This window comes from Vipera ursinii (genome assembly GCF_947247035.1).
Source record: "Vipera ursinii genome assembly, chromosome: 11".
Classification (NCBI taxonomy): Eukaryota; Metazoa; Chordata; class Lepidosauria; order Squamata; family Viperidae; genus Vipera; species Vipera ursinii.
Window position 1 is genome coordinate 14299110 of NC_139524.1, and position 24736 is coordinate 14323845.

Consider the following 24736-nt stretch of genomic DNA (forward strand, 5'->3'; position numbering starts at 1 on the left):
CATATAGATAAGACTATAGGGTTTGATCTTGGTTATATTTATTTTCCGTCTGTAGCAATCACCTATTTTTATTGCCTTTTTAAAAGATATAAGTCATTATTTTGGGATGAGTGGGGTTGGGGTATTTTGTTTCTTCTGCTAAACGTTGAACTCACTAAGCTAATATTGCCTTTGGACATGTCTTTAAAACAGATGAAAATGAGTGTCAATCGAAACCTGGGTTGTGTGAAAACGGACGGTGTATAAATACACAGGGGAGCTACCGTTGTGAATGTGAAGATGGTTTCCTTGTCAACGAAGCCCAGAATGAATGCCTAGGTAAGCATTTAGAATGATACAAAATGAAGATAGGAGGGGAAGAGGGGGGACATAAATATTCTTAATTCCTTGTTTGTTGTATCCCTTGAGCTTGCAAACTCTGATAAGAATTAGCACATAAATGAAACTTACATTGAAATACATTGTCTTGCAATTACTGCAGAACTTTACTGGATATGAAGGAAAGAACGGGAGGGTAACGAAGCAGAGCTCTTTCAGTGGTAGAAGCATTATGAAACGTGTAGTGTCACAAAATTAACGGTGGGGCAACTCGAAACAAGTGTACTTACCATTATTCAGCACAGTACTTAAAAAACGGCAGCTGAATATATAGTTGCAACCATTCATTTAGTGTCTGTTCAAAGTCCCAACAGCACTAAAAAGAACGACCGATGACTCTTTTTTTCCACACTTAAGACCGTTGCAGCATCCCCGTGGTCAGGTGATCAAAATTCAGATGCTGGGCAACTGGCATGCATTTATGACAGTTCTGGTGTCCCGGGGTCATGTGATCACTTTTTGCCACCTCCTGACGAGCAAAGTCAATGGGGAAGCCGGATTCCCTTAAGAACTGTATCACTTAACAACCTGCAGTGATTCACTTCACAAACGTGGCAAAGAAAGGTCACAAAATGGGGCAAAACTCACAACAATTCTGGGCTACGCTGTGGTCCTACATCAAGGACTACCTCTACAAACTGGTAGCCTTAGGTTCCAAATTTTGCTGGTGCGGTACGGTGTGGAAAAGGCCTCTCTACCGATCTGATGGCTCGTGGAGTCATCAGGGTCCTTTCACTTGCATGTGTCTACACACACACACACACACAGAGCCCCTTCCTCCCTACACAATACACATAAGATCTCTGGTTAGAAATGCCACTCAAAGTCATGAAATACGAGCTGGGCGGCAAATGCATTTCATCAATAAATGAGTACGTTTCATAAATAAACCAACAGAAATGGAGCTGTAAACTGGATTTAGGGAGACGGTTCATTTGAAGCGGACCTACCCAGTTAAAGCTGATTTTTTCTTCTTCTTCTTCTTCTTCTTTATATATGAACCAACTCTGAATTGTTCTGCTGTTGCGTACCCATCCTTTGGAATATTCTAAACTCGGATCGCCACCTCCCTCTTTTCTTTCTCAAGATTTGATCACCAGGGCAGAGTTCCCTGTTTGCCTGTTGATTTTTTCCCCCTCACTCAGTGTCTTTTCTTCTCTTTTTCTTTCTTCAGACGTCATGCCTTCTTTCTTACTGCTGCCTGACTTCCTTATTTCTCCTGCTCCAATTCCTAATTACGGCTAAGTATGCTCTTCCTTTTATACGCCTGCTTCCGAATCCCTGTCCTGCTGCTCTGCGTCGGCTAGGAGTTCCCCTCCTGGTGTTTCCCAACCAACCTCCTTTTGCTTCGCAGACGTCCGAGAAGGCTACTGCTTCACCGAAATCCTCCATAGCATGTGTCAGATCGAGTCGAGCAACAGGAACCCGGTGACCAAATCCGAGTGCTGCTGTGACGGCGGGCGAGGATGGGGACCCGGGTGTGAAATTTGCCCGTTCCTCGGCACCATCGCGTTTAAGAAGCTGTGTCCGTACGGCCGTGGGTTGACCACTACCGGAGAAGGTAGGAGGGGGAAAAACAAAAACAAAAAAAAAACAACCCAGCAGGTTCCCAAACAAGGATTGTTTGTAAATTTAACCTTCCCCAAAGATCAATTTTTAATAATAAAATATGGGCCTTTTTTTACTGTTGCCATAGCGGACGGCGTTCCAGATGGCAACGCAGCAGATCTGGTGTTTTTTAGTTTGAGAGATCCGGTGGGGAAGCGGTTTGCAAAGTCGACGAGTGCTTTGAGATGCTCGCTTTCATTTCTGTCGCTGTTTAACTCTCTGCTTCTGTTCAGCGCCCGCTTAGGAGTTTTACGTCCAACGCTATTTCAGGAACGATGCTCAACTAGAGTCCAGACCCGACGGTTGGGTCAATCCTGGGAGCTTTACTAAAGCAGCCTGCCCTTTTCGTCACTGCAACCCGCCTTTTTTAAAATTCTTCAGCATTTTGAATAAGATTCCAAAATGGAGGGTGATTTCTTTTCATTGGTCAGCTGTGTTTCCTCCCCCCCCACACACACGAACACACATCATGAAAAGCATCTGAATAACGCAAATCTCAGAAGCAGTGTTTGGGTTGTGGTTGTTTTTTTTCCTTCAGTTTTGCTTTGTTATATATATATAGTTCTTTTTCTTGAATTGCAGATATTGATGAGTGCAAGGTGATTCACGACGTCTGTCGGAACGGAGAGTGCATCAATGAGAGGGGAACATACCACTGTACCTGCAAGGAAGGCTATACCACCGACATAACGGGCACACTTTGTATAGGTGCGTCGTCGACTTCCAAATCGGTTTCACCCGTCCCTTCCTGCAAAATGCAGACCCCGGGCACCCCCTTTTTGCAAAGCTAGAGAGAATGCTTCACGCAGCCATTGGAGAAGCCCCCTATCACGGCCCTTGGTGTCAGGTTAATTAATTAATTAAATAAATAGAGGCACCCATCTCAAATACCTGAAACCTGGGCGTTTATTTTGAAGCCTTCCTCCTAGGAATTTTTAAACCTTTATTTTTTTAAAAAAAAAAGAAAAAAAAGAAATCTATTTTAATAAATTGATCACACCGTTAGAACTTTGCTGTTTTGTTTTGTCAACCTTAGTGGATTCTTTTTTTAAAAAAATAAAAAGGCCAATTAAAGGTAGCCCTCGACTTAACGACCTTGACTTAGCGACCATTCGAATTGGAGAGCTTTCCAGCCAGCTTCTGGCAAGGAAGATTCAATGGCGCAAGCCATATTCACTTCACAACAGCATTGTTACACTGAACAACCCTAGTGATTCATTTAACAATCCTGTCCCCCCCCCCAAAAAAAGAAGAAGTTTGTAAAATCTGGAGCAACTCATTTTACAACTACCTTGCTTAGCAATGCAAAGCCTGGTCTGAAAATTGTGGTCGTACGTCAAGGAGTATCTGTGTACCCGTTATTATTAATGCCTCTTTTTTCCCCCCATTCATCTCACTGAAAAAATGTTGGTTTCTTTTTACTTCAGATCTGAACGAATGCAACCTGTCTCCAAAGCCTTGCAATTTTATTTGCAAAAATACGGAGGGGAGCTATCAGTGCTCGTGTCCGAAAGGATACATTTTGCAGGAAGATGGCAGAAGCTGCAAAGGTAAAAGCGACCGATCTTTAGATTTAGATTTATAACCACCCATTCATTTTGCTTCGGGTCCAGATTGGAAAATAAGCAAGTAGCTATAAGAAGCAAAAATAAATAAATAATAAATAAGATGGGGGAAAAAGGAAGGAACTATCATACAGTGGAAGCTTATCTAAGAGAGATTCAACCTAGAACTAAGGAGAAACTTCCCAACAGTGAGAACAATTAAGCAGTGGAACGTCTTGCCTTCAGAAATTGTGGGTGCTTCAACACTGGAGGTTTTTAAGAAGAGACTGGACAGCCGTTTGTCTCAAATGGTATAGGGTCTCCTGCTTGAGCAGAGGGTTGGACTAGAAGACCTTCAAGGACCCTTCCAATTCTATTACTGTTATTCTGTTACTCTTTCCGTGATCATGGGTATCCGTCCCATTAAACCGAAAGGAAGCCCAGAGTAGTATTTTGGGCCCACTGGGGAATTCTAGGCGTTGAATTCCACAAGTCTTAAAGTTGCTAAGGTTGGAGACCCCTGGACTAGGCCATCTAACCATCAAACTGCAGCATCATTTATATGAAACTATCCATATGCTGGACTGGTATATGGCTTCAGCTTATAGCCAGTCACAATGTGATTGGCAGTTTGACGTGGGACCCCTGCAGTCACGCCGAGGGGAGGATACCATGCTGCATTTATACAGTGAGTCCCGGCAGACACCCATGCGAGGTGTGAATCCCATTCAGGATTTGTCCATTGCTGGCAGGATAGTTCTTCTGTATATTTCTGTATCCTGTGTTATTCCGTAATTCTATTTGATATGATGCATGCTGCAATTGCACAGATAGTTGCAGTAGACTATAATGTTGTCCTTAGGAGGAGCAAGACCTGAACAAATGAATTTGCTCTCCTTTCAGATCTTGATGAATGTGCAACCAAGCAACACAACTGCCAGTTTCTTTGCGTCAACACTATTGGAGGTTTTACTTGTAAATGTCCTCCTGGTTTTACTCAGCATCATTCAGCATGTATCGGTGAGTGGCAAGAAATATCAACAGACCTTCGTCCTCCTATTTTCTCCACAACAAACCACCCTGTGCAATGAGTTTGTCTGAGAGAGATGGACTGGCCCAAAGTCACCCAGCCGGCATTCATGCCTAAGGCAGAACTAGAACTCATCGTCTCCTGGTGATTGATTCAAAATCACCCAGCTGGCTTTCATTCCTAAGGCGGGACTAGAACTCACCATCTCCTGGTGATAGGCTCAAAATCCCCCAGCTGGCTTTCATTCTTAGGCGGAACTAGAACTTACCATCTCCTGTGATGGGCTCTAAATCCCCCAGCTGACTTTCATTCTTGGGGGGAGCTAGAACTCACCATCTCCTGGTGTTTGGCTCAAAATCCCTCGGCTGACTTTCATGCCTAAGGTGGGACTAGAACTCACCCTTTCCTGGTGATTGGCTCAAAATCCCCCAGCTGACTTTCATTCTTGGGGGGAACTAGAACTCATCATCTCCTGGTGATTGCCTCAAAATCCCTCGGCTGACTTTCATTCCTAAGGCGGGACTAGAACTCACCCTTTCCTGGTGATTGGCTCTAAATCCCCCAGCTGACTTTCATTCTTAGGCTGAACTAGAACTTACCATCTCCTGTGATAGGCTCAAAATCCCTCAGCTGGCTGTCTTGCCTAAGGTGAGACTAGAAGTCACCGTCTCCTGGTGATTGGCTCTAAATCCCCCAGGTGGCTTTCATTCTTGGAGGGAACTAGAACTCATCATCTCCTGGTGATTGGCTCTAAATCCCCCAGGTGGCTTTCATTCTTGGGGGGAACTAGAACTCATCATCTCCTGGTGATTGGCTCAAAATCCCTCGGCTGGCTTTTATGCCTAAGGTGGGACTAGAACTCACCCTTTCCTGGTGATTGGCTCTAAATCCCCCAGGTGGCTTTCATGCCTAAGGCAGGGCTAGACTCCCATCTTTCTAGCATGGTGTTTTAACCACTAGACCAAACTGTCCCTCCTTCTCTTTCTTTCCTTGTAGAAATTCTCCTGTAGCCTTCCTCAAAACGAACACACAAAATAAATACAAAAGGGCAGATCGGCTAATATCCATATGTCTTCCTTTTAGATAACAATGAATGTGCCACTGACATCAACCTTTGTGGATCAAAGGGGGTTTGTCAAAATACTCCTGGAAGCTTCACGTGTGAATGTCAGCGGGGTTTTGCATTGGACCAAACTGGTGCCGCCTGCGAAGGTATACCCCTTGAGGACTTATATGACTCTCTGCTCTTTTACCTTTTTCCTGTGCATTAATAAATGCATTTCAAGTAAACCGCTAGTTCTATCCCTGTGGGCCTTGCATGAGGATCTTGGATGGTGGCACCATTTCCCCCCCCCCCAGCAAAATAATCCAAACTATTTTCATCTATGCTTTTTTTGTTGTTACAGATGTGGATGAGTGTGATGGAAATCACCGATGCCAGCATGGTTGCCAGAATATCATTGGAGGATACAGGTGTAGCTGCCCACAAGGGTATCTCCAACATTATCAGTGGAACCAATGTGTTGGCAAGTCTCATTTTTAATGTCTGAGCACGCAAGTCCATTATTGAGTTAGCAATTAAATGTTGGCTGGGATGATTGTGTTGGAGGCTCAATTTAGTTGATTCAGAGTAATTTCCTGCACAGGTTTGGAAAACACGTGTGATTGTTAAGGAAGCCCCTTTGGCTAGCTAGTTAGAACTATAAGGGGCAAGGTTGTTTACCCCAGTATTTTCTCATTTGTGCCTTGACACACAATTTCTTCCCCTCTCAACAAGTGTCATGTGCTAAACTCACCTTCAAGTTGCATTAAATATACAGGAGAGAAAAATGAATCTCCAGCTGTTCTTCTTACTGCTTCAAGTCTGACCTAGAATTAGTTCTGTTTCGGAGCCACAGATGAGCTAATCAATTCTCAGATCAAATTTCCATTCTGTCACAAGTCCATTAATTAGCCCCAGGCAAGATAATCCTCTCTCTCCCTCTTGATTTCCATTCGTAACTTATGGATAATACTTTTATTATTTTAAAACTCCTTTTGCTGAGTTATTATCTTCATCCATTTGCCAAACCTCATAATGTAGATTGACAGAAGGAAACAGGTAAAGTCAGGAGAGTTTTAACAGCCCGTAACAAAATGGTAAAGTAACAATGTAGATGTAACACATACAATTCTTAAAGACAAGTAAGCAAATAATATAAAAGTTTATGAATCAAATTGATAAGCAACCTAATGTCACTTCATTTTCATTGTTCCCTTTGAAAGTTGTAAACTACCTTGGGTACTGTAACAATTGGAAAAAATATATAGTTGATGTCGCAAAATAAATCAGTTTATTAAATAATTCTAAGTGGGCTGTTTTATTTCACAGTCCAGTAGGATTGCTTCATGTGTAAAATACTAGACCCATTGAATTATATTTCACGTAAATGTTTTAAAGTATAAATCTTGTTTAGTTCAAAGGAAGAACTTGCAAATGCTTCAACCTATGAGAATTTCTGGAATAAATCATTTAATATAGTTTCACCAAGTTTCCTCAAACTCAGCACCATCCAGTTATGTGACTTAAAGTTGACGAATTCTCCAGACAATAATGCCATTTATGAGAATTTTCAGAGCTGAAGTTGACACATCTGGAAGATATATGACTAAGACTGAATCCAGTATTCTATGCATCGTTCTGTAAATTATTGGCTACATTCATTTCAGACAAGTTTTTAATTTGCCTTATTAGATAAACAATGAATATAAATTTTACAAATCATTGTAAAAATTAGCTGTTCATTTATCTTCATTTAACTATATGTGACTGTTTAACTAGGTGTTGAAAACGAAAGGCATTCAACAATTTTGGCATGAGCGCAAATATTTTGCGCGCTCCATGAATTGGATGAGAATTACATGAGAAACCCTAACCCAGGCATAAGGAATAATCATTTAGTTACAGAGCCAGCTTGATATTGTGGACATGGCACAAGGCTAGAAATGGAGACTGTGAGTTCTAGTCCTGCCTTAGGCACAAAGTAAACTGAGTGACCTTGAGCCAGTCACCGGCTCTCAGCCCTAGGAAGGAGGCAAGGACAAATCACTTTTGAAATCTTGCCAAGAAAATTGCACGGACTTGTTCAGGCAGTCACCAGGAGTCAACAGTGATTTGAAAACAGGAGAAGAGAGGAGAGGAGATAGAAGAGAGGAGAGGAGAGAAAGGAAGGAGAAGAGGGGAGAGGAGAAGAGAAGAGAGGAAGGAGGAGAGGAGAGGAAGGAGGAGAGGAAGGAGAGGATAGGTAGGAAAGGAGAGGAGAGGAGAGGAAGGAGGAGGGGAGAGGAGGAGAGGAAGGAGGAGAGGAGAAGAGAGGAAGGAGGAGAGGAGAGGAAGGAGGAGAGGAAGGAGAGGATAGGTAGGAAAGGAGAGGAGAGGAGAGGAAGGAGGAGGGGAGAGGAGGAGAGGAAGGAGGAGAGGAGAAGAGAGGAAGAAGGAGAGGAGGAAGGAGGAGAGGAAGGAAGGAGAAGAGGGGAGAGGAGAAGAGAGGAAGGAGGAGAGGAGAGGAAGGAGGAGAGGAAGGAGAGGATAGGTAGGAAAGGAGAGGAAGGAAGGAAGGAGGAGAGGAAGGAGAGGAGAAGAGAGGAATCCCATCAAGGTCATGGAGATTTAAACAGATAGGATGCCCCTGAATCTACTTGTGTGCAGGATATTTTTTTAGATAAACGAGATGGTTATGACTAAGTTTCTCCAGAGATTATTAGGATGATGATCAAACCTGCTTTGCTTGTCTTCCAGATGAAAACGAATGCCTCAGTTCTCATATCTGTGGCGGAGCGTCCTGCCACAACACGTTGGGAAGTTACAAATGCATGTGCCCCACTGGATATAACTTTGAACACTTCAGTGGGCAGTGCCAAGATGTGAACGAGTGTGGCTCTTCTCAAGCTCCCTGCAGCTACGGTTGCTCCAATACTGAAGGTGGTTATGTCTGTGGATGCCCACCAGGGTACTTCCGAATAGGACAAGGGTGAGAACCTTAACTAAATCTTACTTTCGGGTGTGCGGTAAAAAAAATCACCTAGTTTCTTTAGATTAATGCAGACCGACCCACGTAGAGGGAAATGGAAGCCAAAAGAGAAGGCACGACTATAAACTCCATTTCTTGAACAAAAGTTGCACGGACCATAGAAAATGTAAAGAATTGATATACTATAGTTTGATCCATTCATTCATGTGCGTTTGACTCTTAGTCTTCTATCTCTTGATTATACTACAGTCCCCTGAATAAAAAAAAAAATATTCGAGTTCAGAAATAAAATGGTTTTCTCATTGTCCAGGTTTCTGTCAAATGGTTATTAGATGCCCAAGTACAAAATATATGGGCATTCTATCTTTTCAGTGTAGCATATAGCATGCGGTAAGCGTCTATATTTCATGCTTAAACAATAGAAATATAATTTTAGTTCCCCCAGCGTCTGAGCCTAAGCATTCTCAGTGCCTTTTTCTTAAGCAGCAATTTCAGAAGCTATGCAATGTGTGATAAACAATTGCTAGAAAAAAAACCCTATTAGTTTTCTTCAAATATGGAATTTGACCAAAATGTAAAAAAAAAAAAAATTTGTTACTTGCTTGGTTTAATTTTTTTCCAGTGGATATTATTTTCTTTCAATTTTCTTTCTTGTCCAAAGGAATTTATAACAATAAGGTCCAGCTATGGGCCGGTATAAACATGTATAAATAAAGAAAAATAATAATTATGAGAGATTCCCTGGTAAAACCTTAACACCGAATGTTGTAACTTCAAAGCAGTTAATAGAAAAATAACTGCCCTTCAAGTCATTGCTCAGAATAAATTGACACACCTTCTGTGAAATCAAAAAGAGCTCACGAACATCACTTCATTACCCAAACTAGGTAACATCATCTGATTATGTAGCACTGATGTTACCTAGTTGGGTAATAAAAATGTCTGCAACACAAAACAACCAAGCTCAGAGAGCACCAAGGACCCCACAGGTCTCCTCCTCCTCCTCCTCCTCCTCCTCCTCTTGCAACCTCTTTCCCTTCTAGTACTGATGATATTACCTAGTTTGGGTAATAAAACGTCTGCAAGAAAAACAACCAAGCTCAGAGAGCATCAAGGATCCCTCATGTCAACCCTGAGCTATAAATATTCTCCTTTAATGTTTGTCTGATGTCTTTTCTTTCTTTCTTTCTTTCTTTCTTTCTTTCTTTCTTTCTTTCTTTCTTTCTTTCTTTCTTTCTTTCTTTCTTATTCTGTAGACACTGCGTGGCTGGAATGGGGCTGGGGAAAGGTCAGAACCATGAACTACCGGTCAGCGGTGAATTAGATGATAGCGCTCTTTCTCCCGAAGCCTGCTATGACTGTAAAATCAACGGCTATCCGAAAAGGGGAAGGAAAAGGCGAGGCCTGAATGAAACCAACGTCATTGATACAGAGGTAAGCTGCACCTTTTATCCTTCTCACCCGATGTAACATTTGCCTAGTTTCCATTTTGAGCATGGTTTCCTTCACTTTTTTTAAAAAAAAAGCTATAGTAAAGTTACTGTAAGTTGCCTTTAATGTTTTAAATTCACGATATATATTATATTTATTAAATTTTTATACCGCCCTTCTCCCGAAGGACTCAGGGAGGTGTACAGGGCAATAAATATAAAAACGATGTACAAAAGTTAAAAAACAATTAAATATTATGCCCGAATATAAACAATAATTAAAAACCATGTTAAAACCCCAACCCTTAACCCATCAAACCAGGCCGGATTGCTCGAATAAATAAGTTTTTAGATCCCGCCGGAAGGAGCGAAGGTTGGGATGCTCATCGTATCGAATCAAAACTTTAATGCAGTCAAGAAAAGACTATATCTGATTTTCTTTCTACTTGCAAAATCGCTTCTAGATTTTGTGCTTGAGAAAAGGATGGAACTTTCATTTGAGCTTTTTGCTGATTGGATTAGGTTTGTTGCTGTGGAAATGGCTAGGAATGCCTACTGTAAGTATGTAAAAGTAAAAAGATGAGGCCGTCATTCTGTGTTGGATTTTACTGGGCTGAAAAAAGTTGAAAGTCAATGCTTTTTATTTCTTTCCCCCTTTGTTCTACATCGCTCCTCCCTCTTTCCTTCTCCTTCCCATTTCCCAATTATCTTTATTTTCATTTATATTGTACATTACTCTAATCTGAATATAAAAATTATGCACAGAAACACATGCACAGGCAGACTTAACTGTGGTCATAGACCAGCATGAAAATGCTAATATTTATTTCACATGTGAATTCACCATAGGAGGCCTGATCCGTTCTGGGTAAGAGAAAAATCAGAAATTACACTGCAATAAATCTCTTTCTTTGGTAACTGAAAATTGCACAGGAGAGCTCTCGTAGGAAAGTAAAGAACTTGGCTTTTAGATTTTAAAAAAAAACTTGCACAGCAGATTAAAGAAAATAATAATACACATCCGTTTCTACAGAGTCTAAGAATCCAGCCATATACAGAAAGAAAGAAAGAAAGAAAGAGAGAGAGAGAGAGAGAGAGAGAGAAAGAAAGAAAGAAAGAAAGAAAGAAAGAAAGAAAGAAAGAAAGAAAGAAGAAATGAAAACCGATATTTTTTTTGCTGAAAACCAGAATTTATTTCAAACCAAAACTGCTCATAGTGAACAATTGGATTCACCAGAATACCACAGCTTTCGCCTAATCAGGGCAGCGTTTAGTTAACGGCCGCCACAAAAGTTTGTAAAATCAGGTTGGCCATGTGATGACCAACTTCACAAACACTGCAACTTCCATTATTTGTCATTGCCAAATTCAATTAGGGTCTGATTTGAGGGCTACCTATGATTTATTTATTTATTTATTTATTTATTTATTTATTTATTTATTTATTTATTTAGATTTATATACCGCCCTTTCCCGAAGGACTCAGGGCGGTTTACAGGGCATTTAAAAGAAAATCAATACAAATGTTAAAACAAATTTAAAAAAGATTAAATAAAACCCTGAAAAAAATAAAAAACAGTTAAAATTAAAATTAAAAAATTCTCAGCCTGGGCCAGAGAGCTCGAAGAGCCAAGTCTTCAGGTCCCGGCGGAATAAACGGAGGTCGGGGGCAGTCCTAAGCTCCGCAGGCAGCTGGTTCCACAGGGCAGGTGCCCCCACTGAGAAGGCCCTACCCCTGGGTGTTACCCGCCGGCAATCTTTAACCGGCGGCACCCTAAGAAGACCCTCCCTGTGGGAGCGCGCTGGACGAAGGGAGCTTGATGCTGGCAGCAGGTGTTCCCTCAGATATCCCTGGCCCTAAGGTGAAGTTAGGATGGAGAACATTACTTTTTGCAGGATTTGGCGTATGTTCCCTATCTGACAGGTCTTGGACCCTCAGCTCCCCCCTGAAACAGCTCCAGGGAAACTGGCAGAAGGCCAGAGGTTAGATTACCAAGATCTGAAAGTGAAAAATAAAAGCGATCCACAGACTGGTTCTGATAGACAAGCATTTCTTTTCTTCTGCCTGTTGCTTTGTCCTAAAGAAGTCCGCAATAGTTTCCATAATAATAATAATAATAAATTGGCCAGCTTCAGGCATTTGTGCAAGAGTTAGCTTGTTTTAACTGCTTGGTTCTGCAAACATCTGTTAAACTGTACAATTAGACACAAACTTCAAACGTACCTCAAACTGCTCCTTCTCAGGGAGTCTCATGAATAAGTATGAAAGCCCACCTCTTAGAGGTTGGCCTATTTCTCCAATAATTTGGAGGAGGGTTATGTGCTCTGGCCCATAACAATTGTCTCATTTATTCAGAGTACTGCAAGGGAATACCTGTTGCTACTTTAAACCATGCTTGTTTGGAAAGCAAAATTCTGGAGTAAGGGAAAGACGCCATGTGCTCGAATTAAATCACATTTTGTGCTGCGCAAATCACTTAAGTTGCTGAGCTTTTTTTGAAATCCCACCAACAGCTTCAGTACGGATGGCTGCAATACTTCATGTTGGAAGATGAAAAGTTGAGGAGGAAAAATATATATATATTGTTGTGTCAGTAGCTTATTTGCAAAAGGTTTCTTTGAAGCGGGAAGCCCGGTTGCAATTATTGGTTAATGTTGTAACGGCGGGAAAATCCGGGCTGGGGATTGGATACAGTTCAAACGGCCCGAGTATATAAGCCGGAGTTATTCTGACAGTTGACAGTTGACATATGTGTATTAATAAACGTTCTTACTGTTAAAACCTCACTGAGTCATTCGTCTGTCTGAACCTAACATATATATATATATCTAAAACACCTTGTTCTTTTTACAGGATCAGCTGGGGACAGAGGCGGCTGTTAACCTGGCCAGCTGGGACCTTGAAAAACCAGCCACCTTATCTTTCAACATCTCCAGCCTCAACAACAAGGATCGCATCTTGAAACTGATCCCTGCTCTCACCACCCTGACAAACCACAACCGATATTTAATAGACCACGGGAATGAAAGTGGTTTCTTTAGGATAAATCAGAAAGAAGGGGTCAGCTTCCTTCATTTAGCTAAGAAGAAACCGACGCCTGGAGTATATTCGCTAGAGATTAGCAGCGTCCCGCTCTACAAAAAGAAGGAACTCCTTCAATTTGAAGACAGCCACGACCAAGACTACCTCAGTGGTGAGCTAGGAGACAGCCTGAGAATGAAAATTGAAATTGTGCTTCATTAATTCACCAGCCAGAGACCAAATCATGAAAGCCAAAGATAGCTAGGTGAGACTTGAATATTTTATTCCTCAATAAGATTCTCCATATCGCAGGAGCAAGCTCTCATGTATTCCCTTGGACATGTGAGCGCTAGTCCAGTTTGACGTAAATAAGGTACAGGAAGAAAACCGTAGCTCACAACCATCACTTTTCTCAGGCTTCTTATAAGTGTAGCTACTTTGAGATACTGAATCTTGAATTTCGGGACTGCTGTTGGAAGCTGGTCACAGAGAAGCCAAGCCAATGTCTGATCAGCACAGGTGCCAAGAGCTGCAAGACCACAAGTCCATCAATAGTGTCTTCTCTTTTTCTTTCTATAAAAAAAAATCTTAAGATCTGCTTCTCCAGCTACATCTTACTAGGTCAGCCATTTCTGTAATCGATTTGGTGCTAGGAACGTGTTCAATCTAGATTTTATAAATGCACTGTAATATATACACAATTTAGAAGCCAAAGAAATTGCAATTACTCAGTCTTAACTACATCAATCCACCCCAATTTAGCTCAGTAGTTTATCTCAGTTATATCTATAATACAGTACATGTAAATTAAGTGTGTGTATACTGTAACCATGCTATTCTTATCCATGAAGCATTTGTAAACTAGATTAACAATACCCTTCATGCAAGGGTTTATAATGGTGCTTATAAGACCAACTACTTAACTGTATACACAAACTTGGTGATGAAACTTCTGTGACAATCAAAATGCACTGAGGTCAGCGAGGACCACTCACAATTTTTCTGGAGTCACATGACACAGTGCCATCCAGTTATGCCATGACATAATGTAACACATGTTCAACAATACCTATCATAACTCCTATCTACAAGGGTTCAATGTCAACAGTCACAATAAAACCATTCTTCTTTTAGTTCATTCTGTGGATTCATATTCTTGCTAAACTTGCATCAGTCCATGCAAATTATTTTTTATACAGGTATGTTCAGAAAAAAAATATATATAGTGGGAGAAGACTGGGACATTATGATCTATAGCTTATCTTTGACTGCCATGCATTTCTCTGTAGTCACGATCTCCTACGTTTTACAAATCTTGAATAGTCACTTTTATACTTACATTGAAAATAATTATTAATAAAAGAGCTACAAAACCCACACGGGCAATTCACAGTTTTTAGTTTGATTGTGGGGTGAGATTGATTGAGAAAGAAAAGAACTTGGAGATTCAATCTTGTAGATACATCTGCATCCATGCGTACATGGACTTTCTTGTATAGAAGGAGAAAATGGAAGCCCTTGGAACTAAAATACCAATTCAGCAAATTAGAATTAATTCCTAATTAAAATTAATTATAAAATTATAGGATGCATTATCAGTGTAAGCCACAACCTAACCTTTTCAGTCTTTGTTAATGTTTTTGTCCAGATCAACACCTTAAGAATTACCATAACATTCCAATGTATGATCTAATTATTCCAAAACATAATAGGATATGTCCAACCACATAAAATGTCAGCTGTTGTATTTCTCTTGTTCATGAAATTAGCTAATTATATCATGCTTTCAGTAAGCCTTCTTGGAAGGGGTGGTGGTGGCAATTTTTGCTTCTCCATCATCTGAAGAATCATCATGTTGATGCAGTGTGCGTTATTTTGATGCAGTGTGCAGTTCGTTCCTTCTGATCTATCTAACTGACTCGACTCAGAGCAGCATACAAATATATATCCAGTTTGTGTGCATGTGGTCTGACAGTGCCAAATATTTCCTGCAAAGAACACCTTCATTTAGACAACTTGCTGCCTACTCTTAACAATTGATTAATAAGATGATCAGGGGACTGGAGGCTAAAACATATAAGGAACGGTTGCTGGAATTGGGAAAGTCTAGTTTAATGAAGAGAAGGATGAGAGGTGACATGATAGCAGTGTTCCAATATCTCAGGGACTGCCCCAAAGAAGAGGGAATCAAGCTGTTCTCCAAAGCACCTGAAGGCAGGACAAGAAGCTACAGATGAAAACTAATCCAGGAGAGAAGCAACCTAGAAGTAAGGAGAAACTTCCTGATAGTGAGAACAATTAACCAGTGGAAAACCCTACCTCCAGAAGCTGTGAATGCTCCAACACTGGAAGTTTTCAAGAAGAGACTGGACAGCCGTTTGTCTGAAATGGTATAGGGTTTCCTGCCTGAGCAGTGGGTTGTTCATGCAAATCTGGAGGTAGGATACAAAATCACAACAAGTTGACTTAAAACTACATTGAGTTTATTAATGACATGGACTCAGAAATTGGAAGATGTCTGTTTCCTTCTAAATAACCAAGTACAACTATTATTGAATAGATGTACATATTTCAGTCGATATCCGGTAATAGAGATTGATCTGTACAAAGGATAAGAGTACATTTATTCCTATCTCATGTGGCTAGCTTTGGTCTTTTATGCTGCAAATATTATAACCCTGAAATTATTATATTATTATTTTTTTTCTCTTTGGAGTGAATTTTTTCTCTCTAAATTTGTCTGGTATCTTTTGAAACAAAATGCGGCTATTCTTAAACTAAAGATTTGAATGGAGCAGCAATGAAAATTTCGTATCTCTGAAACAAAAACAGGTGAATTTTGGCAAGCTCGTCAAAGAAATGGGAAAAACTATGGTCTAGTCATAACATTTACATTGGAAGGCTGCTCATGATTATTTTATGGTATGACGGATGTAAAATGATCTGTATAATAGTAATGAATTCCCAGATGTGTGGTGTTAGAAATCTCCAAGAATCATAGACAGACGTTCAGATTTATAAATGTGGAAATTCCTTGCATGCTTTCTCTTTCAGCCCCTATTCCATCTTGAACAAAAAGGTCTGAATGGAAGAGTGCTAATTGTATTTGATTCCATAGAGTCACGCATAACCTGGTTAGCATTTTCTAGACATGCTTTTTGGGATGGATCCTCTTCAGTGTAGAAAAATTCAGGGTGTGTATGTGTGAGAGAAAACTAGAATATGCCCTTTCATTATAACAGAAATTTCCAGTTCCAAGGCCAAAAGATTTATTTTAGCTTTTTAGCTTGCTACGAGCCAGCCTGAAAAGTGCTAGAAAAATATTATATAAATCACAAATTGGCTTTAATGCATGCAGTCTCTGCATGACTCATGCTGACTTGGGAGAGAAAGAAACTGGGATATGATAAAATTAATACTCTGTTCCAGGGCTTATGTTACTCTCAGACATAAGCATAGCTGAATGCAATAGGACTTTCTTCCACTGAACATAAATAAATAAGTGTTTAGCTTCGGTTATTTAATTGGACTAGAACGCTGAATGGAGATGATAAACACCTTGAAAAATGTCATTTGAAATGCATTGCCTGTTAAAATCCTTCCTAAAGGTGTTCCACCCACACTCTTCCTGTACTGTGCGCTATTTAAAATACTGCAGTTGATTGTGTTGGTATAATCTAGTATTAAATCAGCTTTAAACTAAAAATTAGTGTGCAATATGACAGAAGTTTTTTTGGTTCTCTGGTAAAATGGATATACAAGATGAGAGGACCCTTGTGTTCTGGAAAAATCTGTGTTTAAGTTCAGCTAATTCATATAAATGGAGAAGCAGTATTTTCCATCAAAACAGCCAATTGGTATAGTAACTTTATTAATTGGTCAGTTGACCATATCAAGAAACAACGGGTGTCAATCACTATAAAAAAGATTTTCATCTCAATAGTGGTGGTTCTTGGTTCATATGACATATGCTCCCCCCCCTTCATTTGCCCATGTGTGTGTATTATACTTTGGAGAAAGTTGCAGAACAGTGTGCCATATTCTCTGTCCGTAATTTCTGTTTTCTAGGATTCTGTCATGTGGTATCATTAATTCAGTACCAAAGACTATTGAACTGGGCCCAAGTCAAATAGGAATTCAAAAGATGGCAAGCTTTTGTGATTTGTCATACTAAGCCTGGCTGGTTGCAAATTCTGGGCAACAGGCGTATTTATTACATAGATTCTCCTTGGGCTGTGATGTAATCGTGGCCCTGCCATGGTGTCTTCCTTGTAAATTAGCAATAGCACTTATATTTATGTACCGTTTCATAGTGCTTTACAGCCCTCTTTGAGCAGTCTTCATATTGCCCTCAATAACCTGGGTCCTCATTTTACCAAATTTGGAAGGATGGAAGGCTGAATCAACTTGAGCCGGTCAGGATCGAACTCCTGGCAGTGGGCAGAGTTAGCCTGCAATACTGCATTCTTATCACTCTGCCACCATGGCACCTAAGCCTCCTTCCTTGTATATTCCTGGGGTAAAGAAACTTTAGTAAAGTTCAGGGATTAGTTACATGCTGTACCAACATAGCCACCATTAGCAGCAGTTGATCATTTCTTGTTCTTCAGAGGAAGGATTATGATTTGTTGTTAGATGGTGGGATGGTAATTCTAATCCTCTCTTGTTGGAATGCTGTGAATGAGCTAATTACCATTCCCACAAGCATGGGAATAATGCTTGCATAGGATCAGTTAACCACAGGGAATGGGGCTATCACTTTCTATGTTTCTTTAAGAAATATACAAACTGGCCAGATTTCTTGTAACCCAACCCTTGATAAGAATCCTGGCTTTGTTCGATGTGGTAAGGAGCTCCCCCATTGTTATATATATCCATGTTATCAAATGTATATATGTTTTTAACTATAAATTAATGCCATTTGAATGAATGACCCAGACAAATAATTCATTCCCACTGCAAACTCTTGCTTAGCAAGTTTCTTATTCCCATTAAATTGAGACCATATGTTCTTCAGCAAACAATAACTCTAGATATTACTCATTTGTAAACTTTGTAATGAAAAAGATGGGAAGGTTTTTTTTTCATTTTTGATACATTAACAGCTCTAAATTATTAGGGTGGGAAGTAAATGTCAATGGAACATAAAAGTTCTTGGTGTGATGCTCCCATTTGCTCATGCTTTCAAATCCACTGTGGCTTATTAGTTCATGGGAAGGATGACAAAATGGGGTAAAGGAAAAATGAAAATAAATCCAGGATCAACAGTGAGCTTCTATGGTAACAGAAAATTGGATTAGGTGGGTGAGAAGAGGCAATATCACATGAGAAATTTATATACAGAGGGTGTAAATGTGTGTGTATGGGGAGGGAGGGGGCGGCATAGCAAATTCTAACAGAGAAATTATTGCTGTAAAGAACTAGTGTCCTGATTCGGCTTCTCAGAGCTAAAGCTGCAATTATTCATTTAAAAATCACGAGAGAGAGAAAGCACATCCACCTCAATTTATTTTGAGGGAGTTCACGCTGCAGCCTTTGGGACAAGAAGCTCCATGCCAATCCTCCAGGAGGAGCTGCTTGGAAAGACATACCAGGTTTTAAAGTGAGGTGTTTGCTTCCTTGATTTCATAGGAGACTCATTCAGACGTGGCTCTGTGCCTGCAGGAGAGGAGCAAGTGGAAGCAGCTTTGTTATGGGTGTGCAGAATGTGAGGAAGTCAGTTTTAAGGATTAGTGTCATGTACTGGCTTCAGGTGTAACCAGGAACTCTCTGGTTCATATTTTATTCTTCAACAACTTAAGTGTGGCTTTTAGACATACAGGTCTCCTCTCAGACCTTATCAAATGTTTGTGGTTCACTGGTTCATGTGTGGGTTTAGGACTAGACTTGAGGAGGCCACCTTAGTCATGAAAGTCCATCTGGAGTCTCTGGGGCCATTGTATCACTTCAGTCCAACCAAGCTCCAGTCTGTTGTTGTGAGGCTAAAAATTTTTGGGAGCCCCATGGGAGCCCCATGGAAAGGGGTAATGTAAAACCCAAGAGATAAGAAATAATGACTCGCAATACAAGATTTCAGTTCAGAATAATGGGATATTGTATCGGTGCTTTGAACGCTAATATAAAATGAACAGACATAAGAATGAATGAATAAATATCAGTAGGACTATCATAAAACCATCTTCTCTATTTTCTCTTTGGCCTACATATGATTAGCATTCCTTTGCTAGTCTAAGATGTATAATGCACCATATTTTAAAAGAAGAATTTATAAAAGCTGTGGATAAACTATTGGTCTCCAGCTGGTGGGTCGAGCCTAATTATAGAACTTAGTCATCTGACTTAAAAAGGGGCTAGCCCCCAACACCGTGCAATTATTACTAAAAATATTAAAGATGTGGGTCTCCTGATAATAATGTCTGAAATGGACTAAAAATGGTTTCTAGTTCCAAAAAGGTTGAAGATTATCAATTTTATTTTAACTTTTTATCTCTTTCTAGCAAATTCTCATCATTTTCAGCTTCTTTGGCAGAAAAGGGACACACCAACGTTTTACTGGGCCAACATTTAAACCACGACCATTTTCAACAAAGATCACTGGGGGGGAAAAAAGATAGCAGTGACCTTAAATTCTTGTGAGACTTGGACAAGGATTTCATTGGCATTAGATTTATTAATTGTACACAATTTCGCTCCCCTGGTCCTCGTAAAGTTAGAGCGGAACAAATGAGAAAGACCAGGCTTTGCCAAGTCCAGATGTTGAAATGCTGGCTGAATTTCGTTAAAAATGCCTTATGTAATAGGAAGAACAATAATGACTTGCTAATAAATCAATAACTGAAATAAGAGCAGAGGACTTCTCTAACATGGCTAAGCAGACCAAAACAGTGCACACTGAGAAAAGAATGAGGTATTCTGGCAGCCTTGGTAAGAAGTTCTTGATGCTGGGGGAAAAAAATATCATAACTTGGCAACCTTGCTAAGAAACACCTTCCCACCGATGGGAAGATGTAACTGTGACTTTTTTTTTTATCGTTTTGACCTCAGCTTTAGCTATTTAGAAATACTTGGAACACCAAGTTATTGTTCTGGTGCACAACAATATTAATGCATTGAATTCTCAGCCAGTCCCATTAAAGTTTTAGCATTGAAGATGTGGTGCCATCCTTTCTGTTTATTCAGCACAGACAGACCCTTCCCGAAATACTGTTGACATATTTTTCAGAGAAGACATAAAATTTAACGGTGGGAAAACTTCAACTTCAGCAAAGTTGCTCCTGTTGAGTATTAAGATAGGAGAGCCAGCAGAAAATCTCAGTGCTTTGAGCTAGTTTGGAAAGTTCAGAATAACATTCTGGAAGAAGACAGTGACACAGAAAGATAGGCTTGTCCACTCAGTCATTGCTGGTTGAGGCTGGCTGAAAGAAGACTTGGAAGAGCCTTGGTGGAGCAGTGGGCTAATGCCTCCTTAAGTAACACCAGCTGCCTGCAATTAGTGCAGGTTCGAGTCCCACCAGGCTCAAGGTTGACTCAGCCTTCCATCCTTCCCAGGTAGGTAAAATGAGGACCCAGATTGTTGGGGGCAATTAAGCTGACTTTGTAATAATGCCACTTGGGGGTGTGTGAGAAAGCCCTAATAAGCAGGCATATACATAGAATGAAGGCTACTGCTAAGCTTGTAAGCTGCCCTGAGTCTTCGGAGAAGGGCGGGATATAAATGGAATTTAAAAAAAAAAAGACTTCGAGAGAACCATTAGAAATATTGAACAATAAAGTCTTAATTCCTGCAGACTCAATATACATGATAGCGGTTGCTGGAATTGGGTATGTCTACTTTAATGAAGAGAAGGAAGAGAGGTGACATGATAGCAGTGTTCCAATATCTCAGGGAGCCAAGCTATTCTCCAAAGCACCTTCTGAAGGCAGGACAAGAAGCAACGGATGGAAACTGACCAAACAGAGAAGCAACTTAGAACAAAGGAGAAATTTCCTGACAGTGAGAACAATTAACCAGTGGAACCACCTGCCTCCAGAAGCTGTGAATGCTCCAACACTGGAAGTTTTTAAGAAGAGACTGGACAGCCACTTGTCTGAAATGGTATAGGGTTTCCTGCCTGAGCAGGGGTTGGACTAGATGACCTCCAAGGTCCCTTCCACCACCACCACCACCATTATCATCATCATCATCATCATTATTATTATTATTATTATTATTATTATTATTATTATTATTATTATTATTATTATTTTCAATCAATCAGAATAGAGCTGGAACGGACCTTGGAGGTCTTCTAGTCAAACCCCCCTGCTCATGCAGGAGACCCTATACCATTCCAGACAAGTGGCCGTCCAGTCTTTTCTTAAAAACCTCCAGTGATGGAGCACCCACAACTTCTGGAGGTGAGCTGTTCCACTGGTTAAATGTTCTCCCTATTAGGAAGTTTCTCCTTGAACTTGAAGGAGTTGTAGATTGCACCCCATCCTGGAACCATGTGGGAACTGACACATGTTCCCAAATGACTGGGTGGGTTCCAGATCCAAGCACAGTGGGGAAAAACAATGTAGAATGTGCCATTGTCTTCCAATCAACTCTGCAGCGTTGCTTAGCAGCAACTTTGAACAAATGGTTGCTTTGCAGTTGAAGGTTTTGGCCAGAAAGCAGGAGAAAAGGAACAAAGCCTGTTGTGCCAAACTGGCTTTTGAGGCATATTTGACACAACAGCGTTCCAGGCCTTGGGAAGTAGTCATATACTTCAATATGGCTAGAATGAATTGCGTTATTCTAATCAACATGATTTATTATTGCAGCAAAGTGTGGTCAGAAGCCCTACCTCCAAATCAGTCAAAACTGCATGGAAAAACATTATACAGAGTCAGTGCAAGCTGAGCACGGGGGCCAGATGGTCCTTTTGGCTTCAGAAGAGCAAGGAATGAGTTCCACCAGTTCTGAGGGCATCTCTACTCTTCAGAGAAAGCGTCCCTGCTGAATAATGAAATGGTAGCAAAGCTGCTGTGTTTGCCAGCTGCTCCCAAACTCTTCGACTTTATTCTCTTGCCTTGCTTTTGCCTGCACTTTTTTCCCCCCTTCCCTGTCTAAAAAAATCATAATCATAATAGTAAAGTTGCAAGGGACCTTGGAGGTCATCTAGTCCAATCCCCTGCTCAGGCAGGAAACCCTATACCATTTCAGACAAATGGCTGTCCAGCCTCTTCTTAAAAACTTCCAGTGTCGGAGCATTCAGAACTTCTGCAGGGAAGGTTGTTCCACTGGTTAATTGTTCTAACTGTCAGGAAGTTTCTCCTTAGTTCTAGGTTGCTTCTCTCCTTGACTAGTTTCCATCCGTTGCTTCTTGTCCTGCCTTCGGGCGCTTTGGAGAATAGCTTGACTCCCTCTTCTTTGGGGCAGCCCCTGAGATATTGGAACACTGCTATCATGTCACCCCTCACCCTTCTCTTCATTAAACTTCTTCTTGTTGTTAGCTGCTAAATCATGTCCGACCCATTGCGACCCCATGGACAACGTTCCTCCAGGCCTTCCTGTCCTCTACCATCTTCTGGAATCCATTTAAGCTTCATTAAAGTAGACATCCCCAATTCCAGCAGCCGTTCCTTATATGTTTTAGCCTCCAGACTTCTAATCATCTTTGTTGCTCTTCTTCTCCCTCAAGGATATCCACTTTTGCTTTGAACAGTTCCGGGTAGGGGTGGGAAACCCTAGCTCTCTTAAGTGCTGAACTGCAATTTTCTGGATCCTTTGTTGCTACTATCCTTTTTTTGGCTGCGGTGGCTGAAGGTTCGGTTCACTTTGGGTGGGTCAGCGTCAGCCCTCCCAGGTAGAGTAGATGGGGAAACCAGAGCAGATGAGCTCGTTCTGCTTTATTGTAAGGCTACATTAACAAAATCTTGTAAGTCTGAATGGACAATTCTCTCCTCCTTCCCCCCCCCCACAATCTCTTTTTACAGCCTGATCTCTCTGCGTCTTGCTCTGCCCTCTGTGGACCTGTGGGCTATATTCTCTCTTATCTGACCCTTCCCTTCTTCCCTTTGCCTTTCAAGGTCATCCCCAAATGCCGTTACACGCACAGATTCCCCACGGTGATGTTTCAGCCTTGTCTTCTTGCTCGAAGCACCTTCACGCTTCCCGATTGACGTGCCTTTTGTGTTTTAAGAATAAATATCTCTGGCTATGAACGTGGTGAAAGGTGGACAGGGAAGCCTTAAATATGGACTCCCATCACTGTGCAGCAGTATCTCTGAATTAAGAGAGGACGACAATAACCACGTTGGGTAGATAATCAGGCCACCATAATACAATATATTTAGAGAACAGCAGGTTAAGGAAGGCTGATTAATGCCCCCCCCCTTTTTTTTGAAGGGGTCAGATGAGGAGATGTTAACCTTAAAAATTTACATTTTTCAGAAGCCATCCTACTCTTGGGTATAGGAGGAATTTCTCCAAAGCTATGATCTCTGCAGGTGGTAAAAGGAGGTCTAAAGACATCTGGTTGGCTCTCTTTAGTTGGAAAAGAAATAGGCTGGTTTTCGTCCAATTGTGACATCTTGCAGTAATTTTGTGCTGGACAATTGGAGTTAATCTCAATTATTATCCTTGTTTTGTTTTTTGTTGCTGCGCTGTGCTGTCCAGATTCGAAAGCATAAGATGTTCACATTAAAGTGAAACGTGATTTCATTTTGGAGATTGTTTCAATGACCTATACGGTAGGTTTATTTTATTGTCTTTGTCACAATTAGTAATCAAAGTAAATATTTGGAACACCACCACAGTTGAGTGGGTTACCTGGCTATCATTTAGTCCTTCTTCCAAAACATGGATAATTAACTTGTTAAGACATCCAAACAGGCTCCTGATGAATTAACATTAAAAATTTCTTAACAGGTGCTGGAAAAGAGTACACAAAAGGAATTACACTGAGAAGTGCTCTTTGCTATAGATATAGCACCATCCCAATAGAGAATCTTAGAGCACGTTCTCCAAAAATATTTGAAAGAACAAGCTAAAGTTCCCCACCCCACTCCCATTAACGGGATAGTTTGTGGCCTGTTTTGGAAACTTGAAGAATCTGTAACAAGGACATCTCTATTTATTAAATGTGCATCACGTTCACACAAGTGGGAAGCAGTGAAGCAAAAATGGCTTCATGCAAGGTCCCAGCTGTATCCAAGGTGAAAATTCCAAAGCTGCCCCCCCCAAAAGTTTTAAACTCCCATTGAATGAAAGTTACTCTTGCAAGGAAGGAGTTGATAGGGCAGCAAACTACCAGGTCAGTTTATAAAAGGTAAAGGTAAAGGTTCCCCCGCACATGCATGCTAGTCGTTTCCGACTCTAGGGGCCGGTGCTCATCTCCGTTTCAAAGCTGAGAGCCAGCGCTTGTCCGAGGACGTCTCCGTGGTCATGTGGCCGGCATGACTAGACGCCAAAGGCGCACGGAACGCTGTTACCTTCCCACCGGAGTGGTCCCTATTTTTCTACTTGCATTTTTACGTGCTTTCGAACTGCTAGGTTGGCAGAAGCTGGGACGAGTAACAGGAGCTCACTCTGCTATGCGGCACTCGGGATTCGACCCGCCAAACTGCCGACCTTCTGATCGACAAGCTCAGCGTCCTAACCCACTGAGCCACCGCGTCAGTTTATAGTGGAGCTTATTTAATGATCTTGAAGCCGAAGCACAATGGCAGACCTTAATTACCTTTCTGGA

At 41.0% G+C, this 24736-nt stretch overlaps 1 protein-coding gene across 1 annotated transcript in view; it reads left to right on the plus strand.

The window, feature by feature from the left end:
- The window catches only part of FBN1 (fibrillin 1), a 164873-nt gene extending 150481 nt beyond the window's left edge, over positions 1-14392 (plus strand). The window contains exons 58-67 of the mRNA XM_083371054.1: positions 193-318; positions 1733-1939; positions 2569-2694; positions 3414-3536; positions 4434-4550; positions 5644-5772; positions 5967-6086; positions 8339-8570; positions 9827-10004; positions 12855-14392. Of these exons, the coding sequence (XP_083227180.1) occupies positions 193-318; positions 1733-1939; positions 2569-2694; positions 3414-3536; positions 4434-4550; positions 5644-5772; positions 5967-6086; positions 8339-8570; positions 9827-10004; positions 12855-13244 (1748 nt within the window). The 3' untranslated portion in view covers positions 13245-14392. The remainder of the gene's footprint in view (positions 1-192; positions 319-1732; positions 1940-2568; positions 2695-3413; positions 3537-4433; positions 4551-5643; positions 5773-5966; positions 6087-8338; positions 8571-9826; positions 10005-12854) is intronic.
- The last annotated feature ends 10344 nt before the right edge of the window (positions 14393-24736 follow it).